General features: G+C 58.7%; 1 protein-coding gene across 4 annotated transcripts in view; it reads right to left on the reverse strand.

Moving 5' to 3' along the window:
- Positions 1–17,170, reverse strand: part of LOC136605487 (extracellular sulfatase Sulf-2-like) — a 98,928-nt gene that overhangs the window by 15,322 nt on the left and 66,436 nt on the right. For all 4 annotated transcript variants that reach the window (XM_066588964.1, XM_066588966.1, XM_066588965.1 and 1 more), the window contains 2 exons: positions 3,880–4,091; positions 1,749–1,988 (listed from right to left, as the gene is read on the reverse strand). In XM_066588964.1, coding sequence (XP_066445061.1) covers positions 1,749–1,988; positions 3,880–4,054 — 415 coding nt within the window. In that variant the 5' untranslated portion in view covers positions 4,055–4,091. The remainder of the gene's footprint in view (positions 1–1,748; positions 1,989–3,879; positions 4,092–17,170) is intronic.

Raw genomic sequence — 17,170 nt, forward strand, 5'->3', positions numbered from 1 at the left:
TCTAATCCTACCCTGTGTGATACTGCCTGCTGAGCCGTGTATCTAATCCTATCCTGTGTGATACTGTCCGCTGAGCCGTGTATCTAACCCTATCCTGTGTGATACTGTCTGCTGAGCCGTGTATCTAATCCTACCCTGTGTGATACTGTCTGCTGAGCCGTGTATCTAATCCTATCCTGTGTGATATTGTCTGCTGAGCCGGGTATCTAATCCTGTCCTGTGTGATACTGTCTGCTGAACCGTGTATCTAATCCTCTCCTGTGTGATACTGTCTGCTGAGCCGTGTATCTAATCCTATCCTGTGTGATACTGTCTGCTGAGCCGTGTATCTAATCCTATCGTATGTGATACCGTCTGCTTACCCGGGTATCTAATCCTATCCTGTGTGATACCGTCTGCTGAGCCGGGTATCTAATCCTGTCCTGTGTGATATCGTCTGCTGAGCCGGGTATCTAATCCTATCCTATGTGATACTGTCTGCTGAGCCGTGTATCTAATCCTATCCTGTGTGATACTGTCTGCTGAGCCGTGTATCTAATCCTATCCTGTGTGATACTGTCTGCTGAGCCGTGTATCCAATCCTATCCTGTGTGATACTGTCTGCTGAGCCGTGTATCTAATCCTATCCTGTGTGATACTGTCTGCTGAGCCGTGTATCTAATCCTATCCTGTGTGATACTGTCTGCTGAGCCGTGTATCTAATCCTATCCTGTGTGATACTGTCTGCTGAGCCGTGTATCTAATCCTATCCTGTGTGATACTGTCTGCTGAGCCGGGTATCTAATCCCATCATGTGTGATACTGTCTGCTGAGCCGTGTATCTAATCCTATCCTGTGTGATACTGTCTGCTGAGCCGGGTATCTAATCCTATCCTGTGTGATACTGTCTGCTGAGCCGTGTATCTAATCCTATCCTGTGTGATACTGTCTGCTGAGCCGTGTATCTAATCCCATCATGTGTGATACTGTCTGCTGAGCCGTGTATCTAATCCCATCATGTGTGATACTGTCTGCTGAGCCGTGTATCTAATCCTATCCTGTGTGATACTGTCTGCTGAGCCGGGTATCTAATCCTATCCTGTGTGATACTGTCTGCTGAGCCGTGTATCTAATCCTATCCTGTGTGATACTGTCTGCTGAGCCGTGTATCTAATCCTATCCTGTGTGATACTGTCTGCTGAGCCGTGTATCTAATCCTATCATGTGTGATACTGTCTGCTGAGCCGTGTATCTAATCCTATCCTGTGTGATACTGTCTGCTGAGCCGGGTATCTAATCCTATCCTGTGTGATACTGTCTGCTGAGCCGTGTATCTAATCTCCTCACCCCCCCCCCATAACCCGCTCGTCCTTGTGGGGACTCTTTGTTTTTCCAGATTTTCGTCTTCTGACTAATTAGCGGAGCGTCATGTTGCGGACGCGACGGTGCAGATGGCGAGCGGGGGAGGGGGCGCGGCTTATTGTTCTCCCGCAGTCTCATCAATAAAACATGGAGGACAGTTCCCTCCGGAGCCGTTTAGGATTGTTCTGGGGACTCCGGAGAGGGGCGGCCTGTTGTGTGGGGGAGGTCTAGGCGAAAAATGGCGCCTCCACCAGGACAGCGGCCCACCGCTCATCAGAACACTCCCCTCCACAGAGGAGCAGTAAGAGGCGGCAATTTGTTGCCATTTACACTTATTTCGCCCCCAATGCCGGGCTTGCGAGCCCCCGGAGATCGTGGCGGGACGACACCCCCTGCGGCGCTCTCACCTGTCCGATAGCCGGTGTTGTTCAGGTAGACGGCGAAGGTGTGCGGTTCGTGCTGCGCCTGCCACGACGGCGAGGAGCAATTCTCGTTGTTGGTGTAGGTGTTGTGGTTGTGGACGTACTTCCCCGTCAGGATGGAGGAGCGCGACGGGCAGCACATCGGCGTGGTGACAAAGGCGTTTATAAAGTGCGTCCCTCCCTGCGCCATGATGCGCCTCGTCTTATTCATCACGGACATGGAACCTGGAGGACGCGAGAAACGGGAAAATTACCATGTCGGGTCCGAAGCCGCAATACAACGCCCCCCCCCCCCCCCCCCAACCCTACGGGAAGCCGTGACCCCCCCCCCCCCCTATAACCCTACGGGGAGCCGTGACCCCCCCCCATAACCCTACGGGGAACCGTGACCCCCCCCCATAACCCTACGGGGAGCCGTGACGCCCCCTCCCCCCCCATAACCCTACGGGGAGCCGTGACGCCCCCTCCCCCCCCATAACCCTACGGGAAGCCGTGACGCCCCCCCTCCCCCATAACCCTACGGGAAGCCGTGACGCCCCCCCTCCCCCTATAACCCTACGGGAAGCCGTGACCCCCCCTCCCCCTATAACCCTACGGGGAGCCGTGACCCCCCCCCCATAACCCTACGGGGAGCCGCGACCCCCCCCATAACCCTACGGGAAGCCGTGACCCCCCCCCCCTATAACCCTACGGGGAGCCGTGACACCCCCCCCCATAACCCTACGGGGAACCGTGACACCCCCCCCCCCCCCATAACCCTACGGGGAACCGTGACACCCCCCCCCCCATAGCCCTACGGGAAGCCGTGACGCCCCCCCCCCCATAACCCCACGGGAAGCCGTGACGCCCCCCCCCCCATAACCCCACGGGAAGCCGTGACGCCCCCCCCCCCCATAACCCCACGTGAAGCCGTGACGCCCCCCCCCCCCATAACCCTACGGGAAGCCGTGACGGCCCCCCCCCCATAAACCTACGGGAAGCCGTGACGCCCCGCCCCCCCCCCATAACCCTACGGGAAGCCGTGACGCGCCCCCCCCCCCCCCCATAACCCTACGGGGAGCCGTAACCCCCCCCCCTATAACCCTACGGGGAGCCGTGACCCCCCCCCCCCCCATAACCCTACGGGGAGCCGTGACCCCCCCCCCCCCCCATAACCCTACGGGGAGCCGTGACCCCCCCCCCCCCATAACCCTACGGGGAGCCGTGACCCCCCCCCCACATAACCCTACGGGGAGCCGTGACCCCCCCCCACATAACCCTACGGGGAGCCGTGACGCCCCCCCCCCCATAGCCCTACGGGAAGCCGTGACCCCCCCTCCCCCTATAACCCTACGGGGAGCCGTGACCCCCCCTCCCCCTATAACCCTACGGGGAGCCGTGACCCCCCCTCCCCCTATAACCCTACGGGGAGCCGTGACCCCCCCTCCCCCTATAACCCTACGGGGAGCCGTGACCCCCCCTCCCCCTATAACCCTACGGGGAGCCGTGACCCCCCCTCCCCCTATAACCCTACGGGGAGCCGTGACCCCCCCTCCCCCTATAACCCTACGGGGAGCCGTGACCCCCCCTCCCCCTATAACCCTACGGGGAGCCGTGACCCCCCCTCCCCCTATAACCCTACGGGGAGCCGTGACCCCCCCTCCCCCTATAACCCTACGGGGAGCCGTGACCCCCCCTCCCCCTATAACCCTACGGGGAGCCGTGACCCCCCCTCCCCCTATAACCCTACGGGGAGCCGTGACCCCCCTCCCCCTATAACCCTACGGGGAGCCGTGACCCCCCCTCCCCCTATAACCCTACGGGGAGCCGTGACCCCCCCTCCCCCTATAACCCTACGGGGAGCCGTGACCCCCCCTCCCCCTATAACCCTACGGGGAGCCGTGACCCCCCCTCCCCCCATAACCCCGCGGGAAGCTGTAACGCCCAGAATCACCGAAGATTTGTTGCGCTGCATGGATATTAGCGGCAGGAAACAATGCCGAGCACAACGCAAGCGCCCATCACCATCTTGTTTACAATCAGTGAATAGACGACCGGCAGCAGACCGCAGCGCTCTGGCTACAGCCACACCTCGGTCACATACGGTGCTGGCCGCCATCTTTCTTACGGCACATACCCAACTCCACATCTTGGTCGTCCGTCAGTACGAGAATGATGTTCGGACGGATATTCCGGCGGTCTCTCTGGAATCGGCCCTTTAACCTCTGCTTGGACAGGAAGGGGAGGCTTCCCTCGCTCACCAGCCAGACGCTTGCTGCCAACAGGCCCAGCAGGACAACCCTCTCCGCCATCGCGGGACCAGCAGGTTACCACTTTACCGTCAGGGTTCTGCAGGGAAAACAAAGGGTTAATAAACACCGAAAACTGCTCTCTGCATTCATAAATCAGCAGTGCATTGTGGGAGCACCGTTCTGGGGTGCCCATACACATCAGCGGCTCACGCCCCTCTACCTGCTGGGGTCGGCGAGAATAGTTGACACTCAACCAGCTCCACACTTAGTGAACGCAAGGAGAGAGCTGGAAGCCGATGAAGGGGTTAATTCTATCCACTACAGCTACTTGCATCTGCCCCCTGCTGGAGACCCCCCATGCACAGCACCCCTGTCCATACTCTATGAGGCGCCGCTTATCTCCATCACAAACCGCGGTCCTGACATCTACGGCAACCCAATGTGAATGCAGCTCTGGATAATGAAGTAGGGCGAAGAGACCCCCCCTCAGGGCCACGGGCAGGAGAGAGCCCCCCCCCCCTCCCTCCCTCGGGGCCAGGGGCAGGAGAGAGCCCCCCCCCCTCCCTCCGGGGGCCAGGGGCAGGAGAGAGCCCCCCCCCCCTCCCTCCGGGGGCAAGGGGCAGGAGAGAGCCCCCCCCCCTCCCTCCGGGGGCCAGGGGCAGGAGAGAGCCCCCCCCCCCTCCCTCCGGGGGCCAGGGGCAGGAGAGAGCCCCCCCCCCCTCCCTCCGGGGGCCAGGGGCAGGAGAGAGCCCCCCCCCTCCCTCCGGGGGCCAGGGGCAGGAGAGAGCCCCCCCCCCCCCTCCCTCCCTCCGGGGGCCAGGGGCAGGAGAGAGCCCCCCCCCCTCCCTCCGGGGGCAAGGGGCAGGAGAGAGCCCCCCCCCCCCCTCCCTCCGGGGGCCAGGGGCAGGAGAGAGCCCCCCCCCCCCCTCCCTCCGGGGGCCAGGGGCAGGAGAGAGCCCCCCCCCCCCTCCCTCCGGGGGCCAGGGGCAGGAGAGAGCCCCCCCCCCTCCCTCCGGGGGCCAGGGGCAGGAGAGAGCCCCCCCCCTCCCTCCGGGGGCCAGGGGCAGGAGAGAGCCCCCCCCCCTTCCTCCCTCCCTCCGGGGGCCAGGGAAAGGAGAGAGCCCTCCCTCCGGGGGCCGGGGGCAGGAGAGGGCCCCCCCCCCTCCCTCCCTCGGGGGGCCTGGGGCAGGAGAGGGCCGCGCCCGTCTGCTGGGAGAAGAGCCCAGAAAAATAAATACTCTATGTAAGACAGAAAACTACGACACTTCCAAGGGTGGAACATTGGTGGCGCTGACCCAGCGGGCCGGGGGCTCCCGCGCCAATTACTGATCGGTGAAGCATTTACATCCATAAGTGAAGAAACCGCGTCTAAGAGAAGTGCACAGAAGAGACGGAGACGGCCTGCGAGCCCCCCGAGGTGAACGGCGCTCAGACACCTCCTGCGCCAGAAGACGCACGAAGATTATACAAAGTGCAGTAATACTACTAATTAGCGCCAAATACCATCGTGCCATGCCTAATGTACAAAGCAGCGCCCAATCGTACCATAAAGTGCGCAAATAATGTAGCTTCAATATCCGAGTATAACCGTCGGCTTGTGGTCCAGGGTGGCGATCCGCCGCTAACGTGCACATAAGAGCGTGGCCTGAAGACCGCGGAGAGATGAGGAGACGCAGCGGCTGAGGACAGCGCCGCCAGCGCATCACAATCTCCTCCATTATCAGGTTGCAGTGCATCCTGGGATTGTACCACGAGACCAAACCGCACCCCAGACAACAGCCTGTACTCTGCAGCCACACGTAATGAGGAAGATGTCCGCCCGGTGCAGGAAACTTACCTCACAGCTTCCATCAGTCACAGCCAGAGCTGCATTCATAGTTCTGCTTCCCCCCAAGCATGTGAGAGGCAGCGACAGCCTTGGGGTGCCGGACGTTTACTGCCGACAATGTGCCACGTGGAGGAATAGCGAGGAGGTAAATGACGTGATGATTAAGGCTGCGACTCGCAGCGAGCCCTTCCATCGGTGCACAGAGGACAGTCATCTGTTACTACGAGGGTCGCAGCCTGTCCTGGATCACCGGGATCAGAGCCGCCTCCTGTGTCACCAGCGACCACCGGCCCACCAGGATCAGAGCCGCCTCCTGTGTCACCAGCGACCACCGGCCCACCGGGATCAGAGCCGCCTCCTGTGTCACCAGCGACCACCGGCCCACCGGGATCAGAGCCGCCTCCTGTGTCACCAGCGACCACCGGCCCACCGGGATCAGAGCCGCCTCCTGTGTCACCAGCGACCACCGGCCCACCGGGATCAGAGCCGCCTCCTGTGTCACCAGCGACCACCGGCCCACCGGGATCAGAGCCGCCTCCTGTGTCACCAGCGACCACCGGCCCACCGGGATCAGAGCCGCCTTTTGTGTCACCAGCGACCACCGGCCCACCACGGCTGTGAGATCGGACACCCTGATACAGCAAGTACAAGCGCCCACAAGAAGACCGGCCAGAACGATGCCAGTCTACGGTACAGCAATCCTACGCAGCAGGCAGTCTACTGTACAGCAGATAACACAGGAGGACCGCGCGGCGGGAAGAGGCAGTCTGCTGTACAGCGGATAACAGGAGGACCGCGCGGCGGGAAGAGGCAGTCTGCTGTACAGCGGATAACAGGAGGACCGCGCGGCGGGAAGAGGCAGTCTGCTGTACAGCAGATAACACAGGAGGACCGCGCGGCGGGAAGAGGCAGTCTGCTGTACAGCGGATAACAGGAGGACCGCGCGGCGGGAAGAGGCAGTCTGCTGTACAGCAGATAACACAGGAGGACCGCGCGGCGGGAAGAGGCAGTCTGCTGTACAGCAGATAACACAGGAGGACCGCGCGGCGGGAAGAGGCAGTCTGCTGTACAGCGGATAACAGGAGGACCGCGCGGCGGGAAGAGGCAGTCTGCTGTACAGCAGATAACACAGGAGGACCGCGCGGCGGGAAGAGGCAGTCTGCTGTACAGCGGATAACACAGGAGGACCGCGCGGCGGGAAGAGGCAGTCTGCTGTACAGCGGATAACACAGGAGGACCGCGCGGCGGGAAGAGGCAGTCTGCTGTACAGCGGATAACACAGGAGGACCGCGCGGCGGGAAGAGGCAGTCTGCTGTACAGCGGATAACACAGGAGGACCGCGCGGCGGGAAGAGGCAGTCTGCTGTACAGCGGATAACACAGGAGGACCGCGCGGCGGGAAGAGGCAGTCTGCTGTACAGCGGATAACACAGGAGGACCGCGCGGCGGGAAGAGGCAGTCTGCTGTACAGCGGATAACACAGGAGGACCGCGCGGCGGGAAGAGGCAGTCTGCTGTACAGCGGATAACACAGGAGGACCGCGCGGCGGGAAGAGGCAGTCTGCTGTACAGCGGATAACACAGGAGGACCGCGCGGCGGGAAGAGGCAGTCTGCTGTACAGCGGATAACACAGGAGGACCGCGCGGCGGGAAGAGGCAGTCTGCTGTACAGCGGATAACACAGGAGGACCGCGCGGCGGGAAGAGGCAGTCTGCTGTACAGTGGATAACACAGGAGGACCGCGCGGCGGGAAGAGGCAGTCTGCTGTACAGCGGATAACACAGGAGGACCGCGCGGCGGGAAGAGGCAGTCTGCTGTACAGCGGATAACACAGGAGGACCGCGCGGCGGGAAGAGGCAGTCTGCTGTACAGCAGATAACAGGAGGACCGCACGGCGGGAAGAGGCAGTCTACTGTACAGCAGATAACACAGGAGGACCGCGCAGCGGGAAGAGGCAGTCTGCTGTACAGCAAATAACAGGAGGACCGCGCAGCGGGAAGAGGCAGTCTACTGTACAGTGGATACCAAGCCCCCGTCACCCCCCCGGGGCATGGACCGGGAAGCCCCCGTCACCCCCCCCCCCCCCGGGGCATGGACCGGGAAGCCCCCGTCACCCCCCCCCCCCCCCCGGGGCATGGACCGGGAAGCCCCCGTCACCCCCCCCCCCGGGGCATGGACCGGGAAGCCCCCGTCACCCCCCCCCCCCCCGGGGCATGGACCGGGAAGCCCCCGTCACCCCCCCCCCCGGGGCATGGACCGGGAAGCCCCCGTCACCCCCCCCCCCCCCGGGGCATGGACCGGGAAGCCCCCGTCACCCCCCCCCCCGGGGCATGGACCGGGAAGCCCCCGTCACCCCCCCCCCCCCCCGGGGCATGGACCGGGAAGCCCCCGTCACCTCCCCCCCCCCCCGGGGCATGGACCGGGAAGCCCCCGTCACCCCCCCCCCCCCGGGGCATGGACCGGGAAGCCCCCGTCACCTCCCCCCCCCCCCCGGGGCATGGACCGGGAAGCCCCCGTCACCCCCACCCCCCGGGGCACGGACCGGGAAGCCCCCGTCACCCCCCCCCCCCCGGGGCATGGACCGGGAAGCCCCCCCCCCCCGGGGCATGGACCGGGAAGCCCCCGTCACCCCCCCCCCCCCCGGGGCATGGACCGGGAAGCCCCCGTCACCCCCCCCCCCCCCCCCGGGGCATGGACTGGGAAGCCCCCCTGGAGCATAAACTGGGAAAACCCCTCACTTTCTGGAGCATAGACCAGGGAGACCCCCACACCTCCTGGAACATAGACCTGAAGACTCAGGGAAGCCCCCCTCACCTCCTGGAGCATAGACCGGGGAGACACCCTCACCCCCTGGAGCATAGACCGGGAAGCCCCCTCACTTTCTGGAGCATAGACCAGGGAGAGCCCCTCACCTCCTGGAGCATAGATCTGAAGACTCAGGGAAGCCCCCTCACCTCCTGGAGCATAGATCGGGAAGCCCCTTGACCCCCTGGAGCATAGACGGGGAAGCCCCCCCCCTGGGGGGGCATAGACAGGAAAGCCCCCTCACCTCCTGAAGCATAGACCAGGGAGATCCCCTCCCCTCCTGCAGCATAGACCAGGGAGACCCCCCTCCCCTCCTGCAGCAAAGACCAGGGAGACCCACCTCCTCTCCTGCAGCATAGACCAGGGAGACCCCCTCCCCTCCTGCAGCATAGACCAGGGAGACCCCTCACCTCCTAGAGTATACCCCAGAAGGCCAGGGAGACCCCTCACCTCCTAGAGCATACCCCTGAAGGCCAGGGAGACCCCTCACCTCCTGGAACATAGACCTGAAGAGCAAGGAGACCCTCAACTCCTGGAACATAGACCTGAAGACCGGGGAAACCCCCTCACATCCTGGAGCATAGATCTGAAGGCCGGGGAGACCCCTCACATCCTGGAGCATAGACCTGAAGGCCGGGGAGACCCCTTACCTCCTAGGAGCATAGAGCTGAAGGCCGGGGAGACCCCTCACCTTCTAGGAGCATAGACCTGAAGGCCATGGAGACCCCTCACCTCCTAGGAGCATAGCCCTGAAGGTCGGGGAGACCCCTCACCTTCTAGGAGCATACCCCTGAAGGCCGGGGAGACCCCTCACCTTCTAGGAGCATACCCCTGAAGGCCGGGGAGACCCCTCACCTTCTAGGAGCATACCCCTGAAGGCCGGGGAGATCCCTCACCTTCTAGGAGCATACCCCTGAAGGCCGGGGAGACCCCTCACCTTCTAGGAGCATACCCCTGAAGGCCGGGGAGACCCCTCACCTTCTAGGAGCATACCCCTGAAGGCCGGGGAGACCCCTCACCTTCTAGGAGCATACCCCTGAAGGCCGGGGAGACCCCTCACCTTCTAGGAGCATAGACCTGAAGGCCATGGAGACCCATCACCTTCTAGGAGCATAGCCCTGTAGGCCAGGGAGACCCCTCACCTCCTAGAGCAGTGATGGCGGACCTTTTAGAGACCGAGTGCCCAAACTGCAACTCAAAACCCACTTATTTATTGTAAAATGCCAACATGTCAGGGGGCGGGGCTTATCATGGCATTTGAATTTTACCCCCGTCGTTCTTAAAAGGACAAGGCTGTTTCAAAATAGACGGGGTGCAGATTGTGACTTCTTTTGGATGCAGAAATGCTGTGGAATTTGCCATGGAAATTTCCGCTGACGACATTCTGCAGCATTTCTACCTCGTGCAAACATATCCCAGCAGCGATATTGACCTCCCCCGCCCAGAGCGGCTCTAGCAGTAAGGGTGACCCCCCCCCCCCCAGAGCAGCCCCAGCGCCAATAGTGACTCCCCCAGAGCGGCTTTAGTGGTTATAGTGACCCCCCACAGCGGCCCCATCATTAATAGTGATACCGCACCGTGGCCCCAATCGTAATAGTGACATCCCACAGCGGCCCCAGTAGTAATAGTGAAATCCCACAGCAGCCCCCAGTAGTAATAGCGACATCCCACAGCAGCCCCCAGTATAATAGTGACATCCCACAGCAGCCCCCAGTATAATAGTGACATCCCACAGCGGCCCCAGTATAATAGTGACATCCCACAGCGGCCCCCAGTATAATAGTGACATCCCACAGCGGCCCCCAGTATAATAGTGACATCCCACAGCGGCCCCCAGTATAATAGTGACATCCCACAGCGGCCCCAGTATAATAGTGAAATCCCACAGCGGCCCCCAGTAGTAATAGTGACATCCCACAGCGGCCCCCAGTATAATAGTGACATCCCACAGCGGCCCCCAGTATAATAGTGACATCCCACAGCGGCCCCAGTATAATAGTGAAATCCCACAGCAGCCCCCAGTAGTAATAGTGACATCCCACAGCGGCCCCCAGTATAATAGTGACATCCCACAGCGGCCCCTAGTATAATAGTGACATCCCACAGCAGCCCCCAGTAGTAATAGTGACATCCCACAGCGGCCCCCAGTAGTAATAGTGACATCCCACAGCGGCCCCCAGTAGTAATAGTGACATCCCACAGCGGCCCCAGTATAATAGTGACATCCCACAGCGGCCCCAGTATAATAGTGACATCCCACAGCAGCCCCCAGTATAATAGTGACATCCCACAGCAGCCCCCAGTATAATAGTGACATCCTACAGCGGCCCCCAGTATAATAGTGACATCCCACAGTGGCCCCCAGTATAATAGTGACATCCCACAGCGGCCCCCAGTATAATAGTAACATCCCACAGCGGCCCCAGTATAATAGTGACATCCCACAGCGGCCCCAGTATAATAGTGACATCCCACAGCGGCCCCCAGTAGTAATAGTGACATCCCACAGCGGCCCCCAGTATAATAGTGACATCCCACAGCAGCCCCCAGTAGTAATAGTGACATCCCACAGCGGCCCCCAGTATAATAGTGATATCCCACAGCGGCCCCAGTATAATAGTGACATCCCACAGCGGCCCCCAGCAGTAATAGTGACATCCCACAGCGGCCCCAGTATAATAGTGACATCCCACAGCGGCCCCCAGTATAATAGTGACATCCCACAGCGGCCCCCAGTATAATAGTGACATCCCACAGCGGCCCCCAGTAGTAATAGTGACATCCCACAGCGGCCCCCAGTATAATAGTGACATCCCACAGCGGCCCCCAGTATAATAGTGACATCCCACAGCGGCCCCCAGTATAATAGTGACATCCCACAGCGGCCCCCAGCAGTAATAGTGACATCCCACAGCGGCCCCCAGCAGTAATAGTGACATCCCACAGCGGCCCCCAGTATAATAGTGACATCCCACAGCTGCCCCCAGCAGTAATAGTGACACCCCACAGCGGCCCCCAGTATAATAGTGACATCCCACAGCGGCCCCCAGTATAATAGTGACATCCCACAGCGGCCCCCAGTATAATAGTGACATCCCACAGCAGCCCCCAGTATAATAGTGACATCCCACAGCAGCCCCCAGTATAATAGTGACATCCCACAGCGGCCCCCAGTAGTAATAGTGACATCCCACAGCGGCCCCAGTATAATAGTGACATCCCACAGCGGCCCCAGTATAATAGTGACATCCCACAGCAGCCCCCAGTATAATAGTAACATCCTACAGCGGCCCCCAGTATAATAGTGACATCCCACAGTGGCCCCAGTATAATAGTGACATCCCACAGCGGCCCCCAGTAGTAATAGTGACATCCCACAGCGGCCCCCAGTATAATAGTGATATCCCACAGCGGCCCCCAGTATAATAGTGACACCCCACAGCGGCCCCCAGCAGTAATAGTGACATCCCACAGCGGCCCCCAGCAGTATTAGTGACATCCCACAGCGGCCCCCAGTATAATAGTGACATCCCACAGCGGCCCCCAGTAGTAATAGTGACATCCCACAGCGGCCCCAGTATAATAGTGACATCCCACAGCGGCCCCAGTATAATAGTGACATCCCACAGCGGCCCCCAGTATAATAGTGACATCCCACAGCGGCCCCCAGCAGTAATAGTGACATCCCACAGCGGCCCCCAGTATAATAGTGACATCCCACAGCGGCCCCCAGTATAATAGTGACATCCCACAGCGGCCCCCAGTATAATAGTGACATCCCACAGCGGCCCCCAGTATAATAGTGACATCCCACAGCGGCCCCCAGCAGTAATAGTGACATCCCACAGCGGCCCCCAGTATAATAGTGACATCCCACAGCGGCCCCAGTATAATAGTGACATCCCACAGCGGCCCCAGTATAATAGTGACATCCCACAGCGGCCCCCAGTATAATAGTGACATCCCACAGCGGCCCCCAGCAGTAATAGTGACATCCCACAGCGGCCCCCAGTATAATAGTGACATCCCACAGCGGCCCCCAGTATAATAGTGACATCCCACAGCGGCCCCCAGTATAATAGTGACATCCCACAGCGGCCCCCAGTATAATAGTGACATCCCACAGCAGCCCCCAGTATAATAGTGACATTCCACAGCGGCCCCCAGTATAATAGTAACATCCCACAGCGGCCCCCAGTATAATAGTGACATCCCACAGTGGCCCCCAGTAGTAATAGTGACATCCCACAGCGGCCCCCAGTAGTAATAGTGACATCCCACAGCGGCCCCCAGTAGAAATAGTGACATCCCACAGTGGTCTCAGTGGTAATAGTGACATCCCACAGCGGCCCCAGTATAATAGTGACATCCCACAGCGGCCCCTGTAGTAATAGTGACATCCCACAGCGGCCCCAGTAGTAATAGTGACATCCCACATCAGCCCAGTAGTAATAGCGACATCCCACAGCGGCCCCAGCGGGAATACTGACATCCCACGGTGGCCCCTGTAGTAATAGAGCCCCCCCCCCCCCCTCTGAGACCCAAATCCCCTCCCCCCCACCTCCTCTGCTTGGCGCTGTTGCTGCCACTGATCCCAGGAGCATACTGTGACGTGCTGCCGGACACCACCTCCCCTCCCCTGCTCTCGCGGAACCAAGTAGGAGACGTCAGAGGAGGGGGGAGGAGGATCCCGGCTGCACACTGACATCACAGTGTGCGCCGGGATCAGTGCTTCTAGCAGCGCTGCTGAGTGAATACCAGCAGGGGAGCTGTGGCACCCCTGACGGTATTTACTAAAGTGGTGAGCGGCCGACGGCGGCGAGTGCCAGCTGGAAAGGCTCTGAGTGCCGCCTCTGGCACACGTGCCATAGGTTCGCCACCACTGCCCTAGAGCATAGCCCTGAAGGCCAGGGAGACCCCTCACCTCCTGGAGCATAGACCTAAAGACCAAGGAGACCCTTAACTTCTGGAACATAGACCTGAAGACAGGGGACCCCTTATCTCCTGGAGGGTAAATGATCTAGGGAAGGGAATTGAGGGGAAACTGATTAAGTTTGCCAACGGCACAAAACTTGAAGGGATGGCTATAGGTGCTTTTAGACTGAATGATAATCGCACGGGTCTGGTTCGTTTCAGCAGACATAGAGAAGCAGCGCTGGCTCGAGTGTTTGTCGGCAGCATAAATACTGATTGTTCACCGAACGTTGAGAAAACCGATGATTCTCTATGAATAGTGCAGCCTCACCGGGCAAGTGCAGAAGAGTTGGCGAGGTTGGCATTCGCTTAAGCAAAAGAGATTTGCAAGACTGCTGTTGTGTCAAAAAGGGCTTTAACTTGAGAGAAAAAGGATTCAAAAAGATTTAGAAAAGCTTGAACAGTGGTCGGCGACTAACAGAATGGTATGTAACAAGGAGAAATGCAAAGTCCTACATCTAGGCAAGAAAAATGAAGAAAGCGCATACAGAATGGGAGGAATTGGGCTAAGCAGCAGCACATGTGAAAAAGACTTGGGTATACTAATAGATCATAGACTGAACATGAGTCAACAATGTGATGCAGCATCCAAAAAGGCAAACACAATTCTGGGATGTATTAAGAGAAGCATAGAGTCTAGATCACGTGAGGTCATTATCCCCTCTACTCTTCCTTAGTCAGACCTCATCTGGAATACTGGGTCCAGTTCTGGGCACCCCACTTTATAAAAGACATAGACAAACTGGAGCAAGTTCAGAGAAGAGTTACCAAGATGGTGAGCGGTCTGCAAATCATGTCCTATGAGGAACGGGTAAAGGATCTGGGAATGTTTAGCAGAAGAGAAGGCTGAGAGGAGACTTAATAGCTGTCTACAAATATCTGAAGGGCTGTCACAGTGCAGAGGGATCAGCCCTATTCCCATCTGCACAAGGAAAGACTAGAAGCAATGGGATGAAACTGAAAGGGAGGAGACACATTAGATATTAGACAGTGAGGGGATCAATGAGTGGAACAGGTTGCCACGGGAGGTGGGGAGTTCTCCTTCAATGGAAGTCTTCAGAGGCCGGACAGACATCTGTCTGGGATGATTTAGTGATCCTGTATTGCGCAGGGGGTTGGCCCTGATGACCCTGGAGGCCCCTTCCAACTCTACCAGTCTAGGATCCTCATCTGCTGGAGTACATACATGGCCATGTGACCCTTCGTTCCGGGAGTATGTAGATCCAGGATCATAGACTCCTCTTCAATTGTTGTACATGTATCAAGGAATGAGCTTTACCGATTCAGGTCTATGGATGATTTTGTTTAGGATTGAGACAACATGCGCCAATAACCCGCACTTCTGGAATGCTGGTCAATGCTAATGTGTGATTGTTCTCAGAGAGAGATACCGAGTCATCCTGTAGATAGGAGACCTTGTAATGGCCCACAATGCATGATGTTACAGCAGCTTTCGGGATATCTCGCCCCCTTCATCAGGCTAATGAATGAAACTAGTTTGGATGGCACATAATTATAACATACAGACGGGGGGGGGCGGGGTGGGGGGGCGACATTCCTCTGGATCTACATGAATGTTCACACAAATTTGAGAATCGAAAAAACACAAGACAGTCTGAGCAGAGAGACAAACACTAAATCAGTCCACTGAGCTGAGGAATGTGACAGTTTTATGTCTGTTATCCCTAATGCACACATAAGGTGATAAAAGAAGATGGAAATACTACCTCAGCAGCACCACACTGCAATACTGCAAATACTTATGGGGACCACCAGCGTCTGAAGCAGCAGGTTGCAGATCATTGATCTTGACCATTAGCTCAAAGGCGTCCCTGAAAATCCCGCCAGAGCATGCATGGTGCCCCATTACCATGGATGTTCCTGGACTACAGGCCAACAGATGGGAAACAGCAGTTTAGAAGCAGCAATATCTGGCTATAAAGGCAGCAGACCGCGGCTTGTAGACCCTGCTATGCGCCAGGTCACTGCGGAGGGCACACTGGAGAGACCATGCTTTGCAGCGTCACTCCACAGTCAGGATACGAGGGGCGCACTGCCCCCACCAACTGGATCCACGGGCCTTCCAATTGACGCTGCAGCAAACACCGCAAGGACAACGATTGCCAAAGTGCGCCAGTCACCCCCACAAGGATTAGGCGCTGGCCAGCAGCACAGGCGCCAATATTATGTACACGAAGAGATAGGGTGCCATCAACTACAGCTCCCCCGTGGAGTCTCTTAAGTTTGTGCCCCCAGGTTTTTCCGTCTGACAGATTTGAACAATTAATCACATTTCACAGCGATAATGACAAAAAGTGTAAATCTACAAACAGCAGGCAGCATCCAATATGGCAGAGGGCTGCCTGGCAGTACCCACAGCCGATGCTGCCAGCTTCTCAGCTGCCTCTGCCAGCTAGGTTGGCACTGGTGCGGTATCCCAGCTTGTCAGGGACTTTGAGCAATGCTCTGCAGTTCTCTGCACAGAGTTGGCATCTCTCTGGCGTCCCACCGGTCATTAACCTGCCATGCCAACCCTTCACGTGGCATCTGCACCGACCCAACACCCCGCACTGCAGGCCATTGTAAGCTCCTTGTAATATGGTGGATATAAAATGGCTTTAGAGGAATGTTACAGCTTTCCATGAGTGCAGTCACATGACGTACGCCAAAAACTCGCTAACAGGGCGCTCATCTCTACGGTGAAGTAAAACACAGCAGGTCCAGACGGCTCTCCCCCCACTGCCCGACACGTTACGTTGTGCCCCCCGCATCCTGCACTCAGCGTTCCGTAATCACAACCCGACAAGTCGTTGCGCCCCCTGCGGTGTCATCAGTAGTCACACCCTGTGCTCCGTACTAGTCGGAGCCCTCCTGGCAGGGATTCCGGCCTCCCGTCTTCTTGGTGATGCCACAAGGTTTGCACCCCTGGATTTGGGGGTTTTCACCCGCTGTCGGGTTGGATGGGGGCCGTCTGTGGACAGCCATTGTCAGGTCTCCCCGGAGATGTACCATTGGGTTCAGGGGGCATTCACAGAGTTGTCCCCACTCCTGGGTGGTCTTGGGTGGGGCCTTAGGGTCATTGTCATTGTTTTGTGGGAAGGTGACCCTTCTAGCCGGTCTGAGTTCCCTTGTGTTCTGGATCAGGTGGCCATTATCTCTGTACTTCACTCCATCCAGCTTTCCATCCACCCTGACCGGTCTCCCCTCCCCCACATGATGCTCCACCATCAGGCTTCACTGTAGGGATGGTATTGGGTGGGTGATGAGCGACGCCTGGTTTCCATCCACCCTAACCTGATACTTCCATGTGTCTTACTGAGGAGGCTTCTTTCTTGCCCCTCCGCCATAAAGCCCAGATTGGTGGAGGCTGCAGGGATGGTTGACCTTCTGGAGGTTTCTCCCATCTGCACAGAGGGTCTTTGGAGCTCAGCCAGAGTGGCCGCTGGGCTCTTGCTCACCTCTCTTACAAGACCCTTCTCCCCCTTAGTTTGGGGGTCGGCGGCTCTGGAATAGTCCTGGTTGTTCTTCCATGTAAGTATTATGGGGGCCGCTGGGCTCTTGCTCACCTCTC

The sequence above is a fragment of the Eleutherodactylus coqui genome, unplaced genomic scaffold (assembly GCF_035609145.1).
Source record: "Eleutherodactylus coqui strain aEleCoq1 unplaced genomic scaffold, aEleCoq1.hap1 HAP1_SCAFFOLD_183, whole genome shotgun sequence".
Lineage (NCBI taxonomy): Eukaryota > Metazoa > Chordata > Amphibia > Anura > Eleutherodactylidae > Eleutherodactylus > Eleutherodactylus coqui.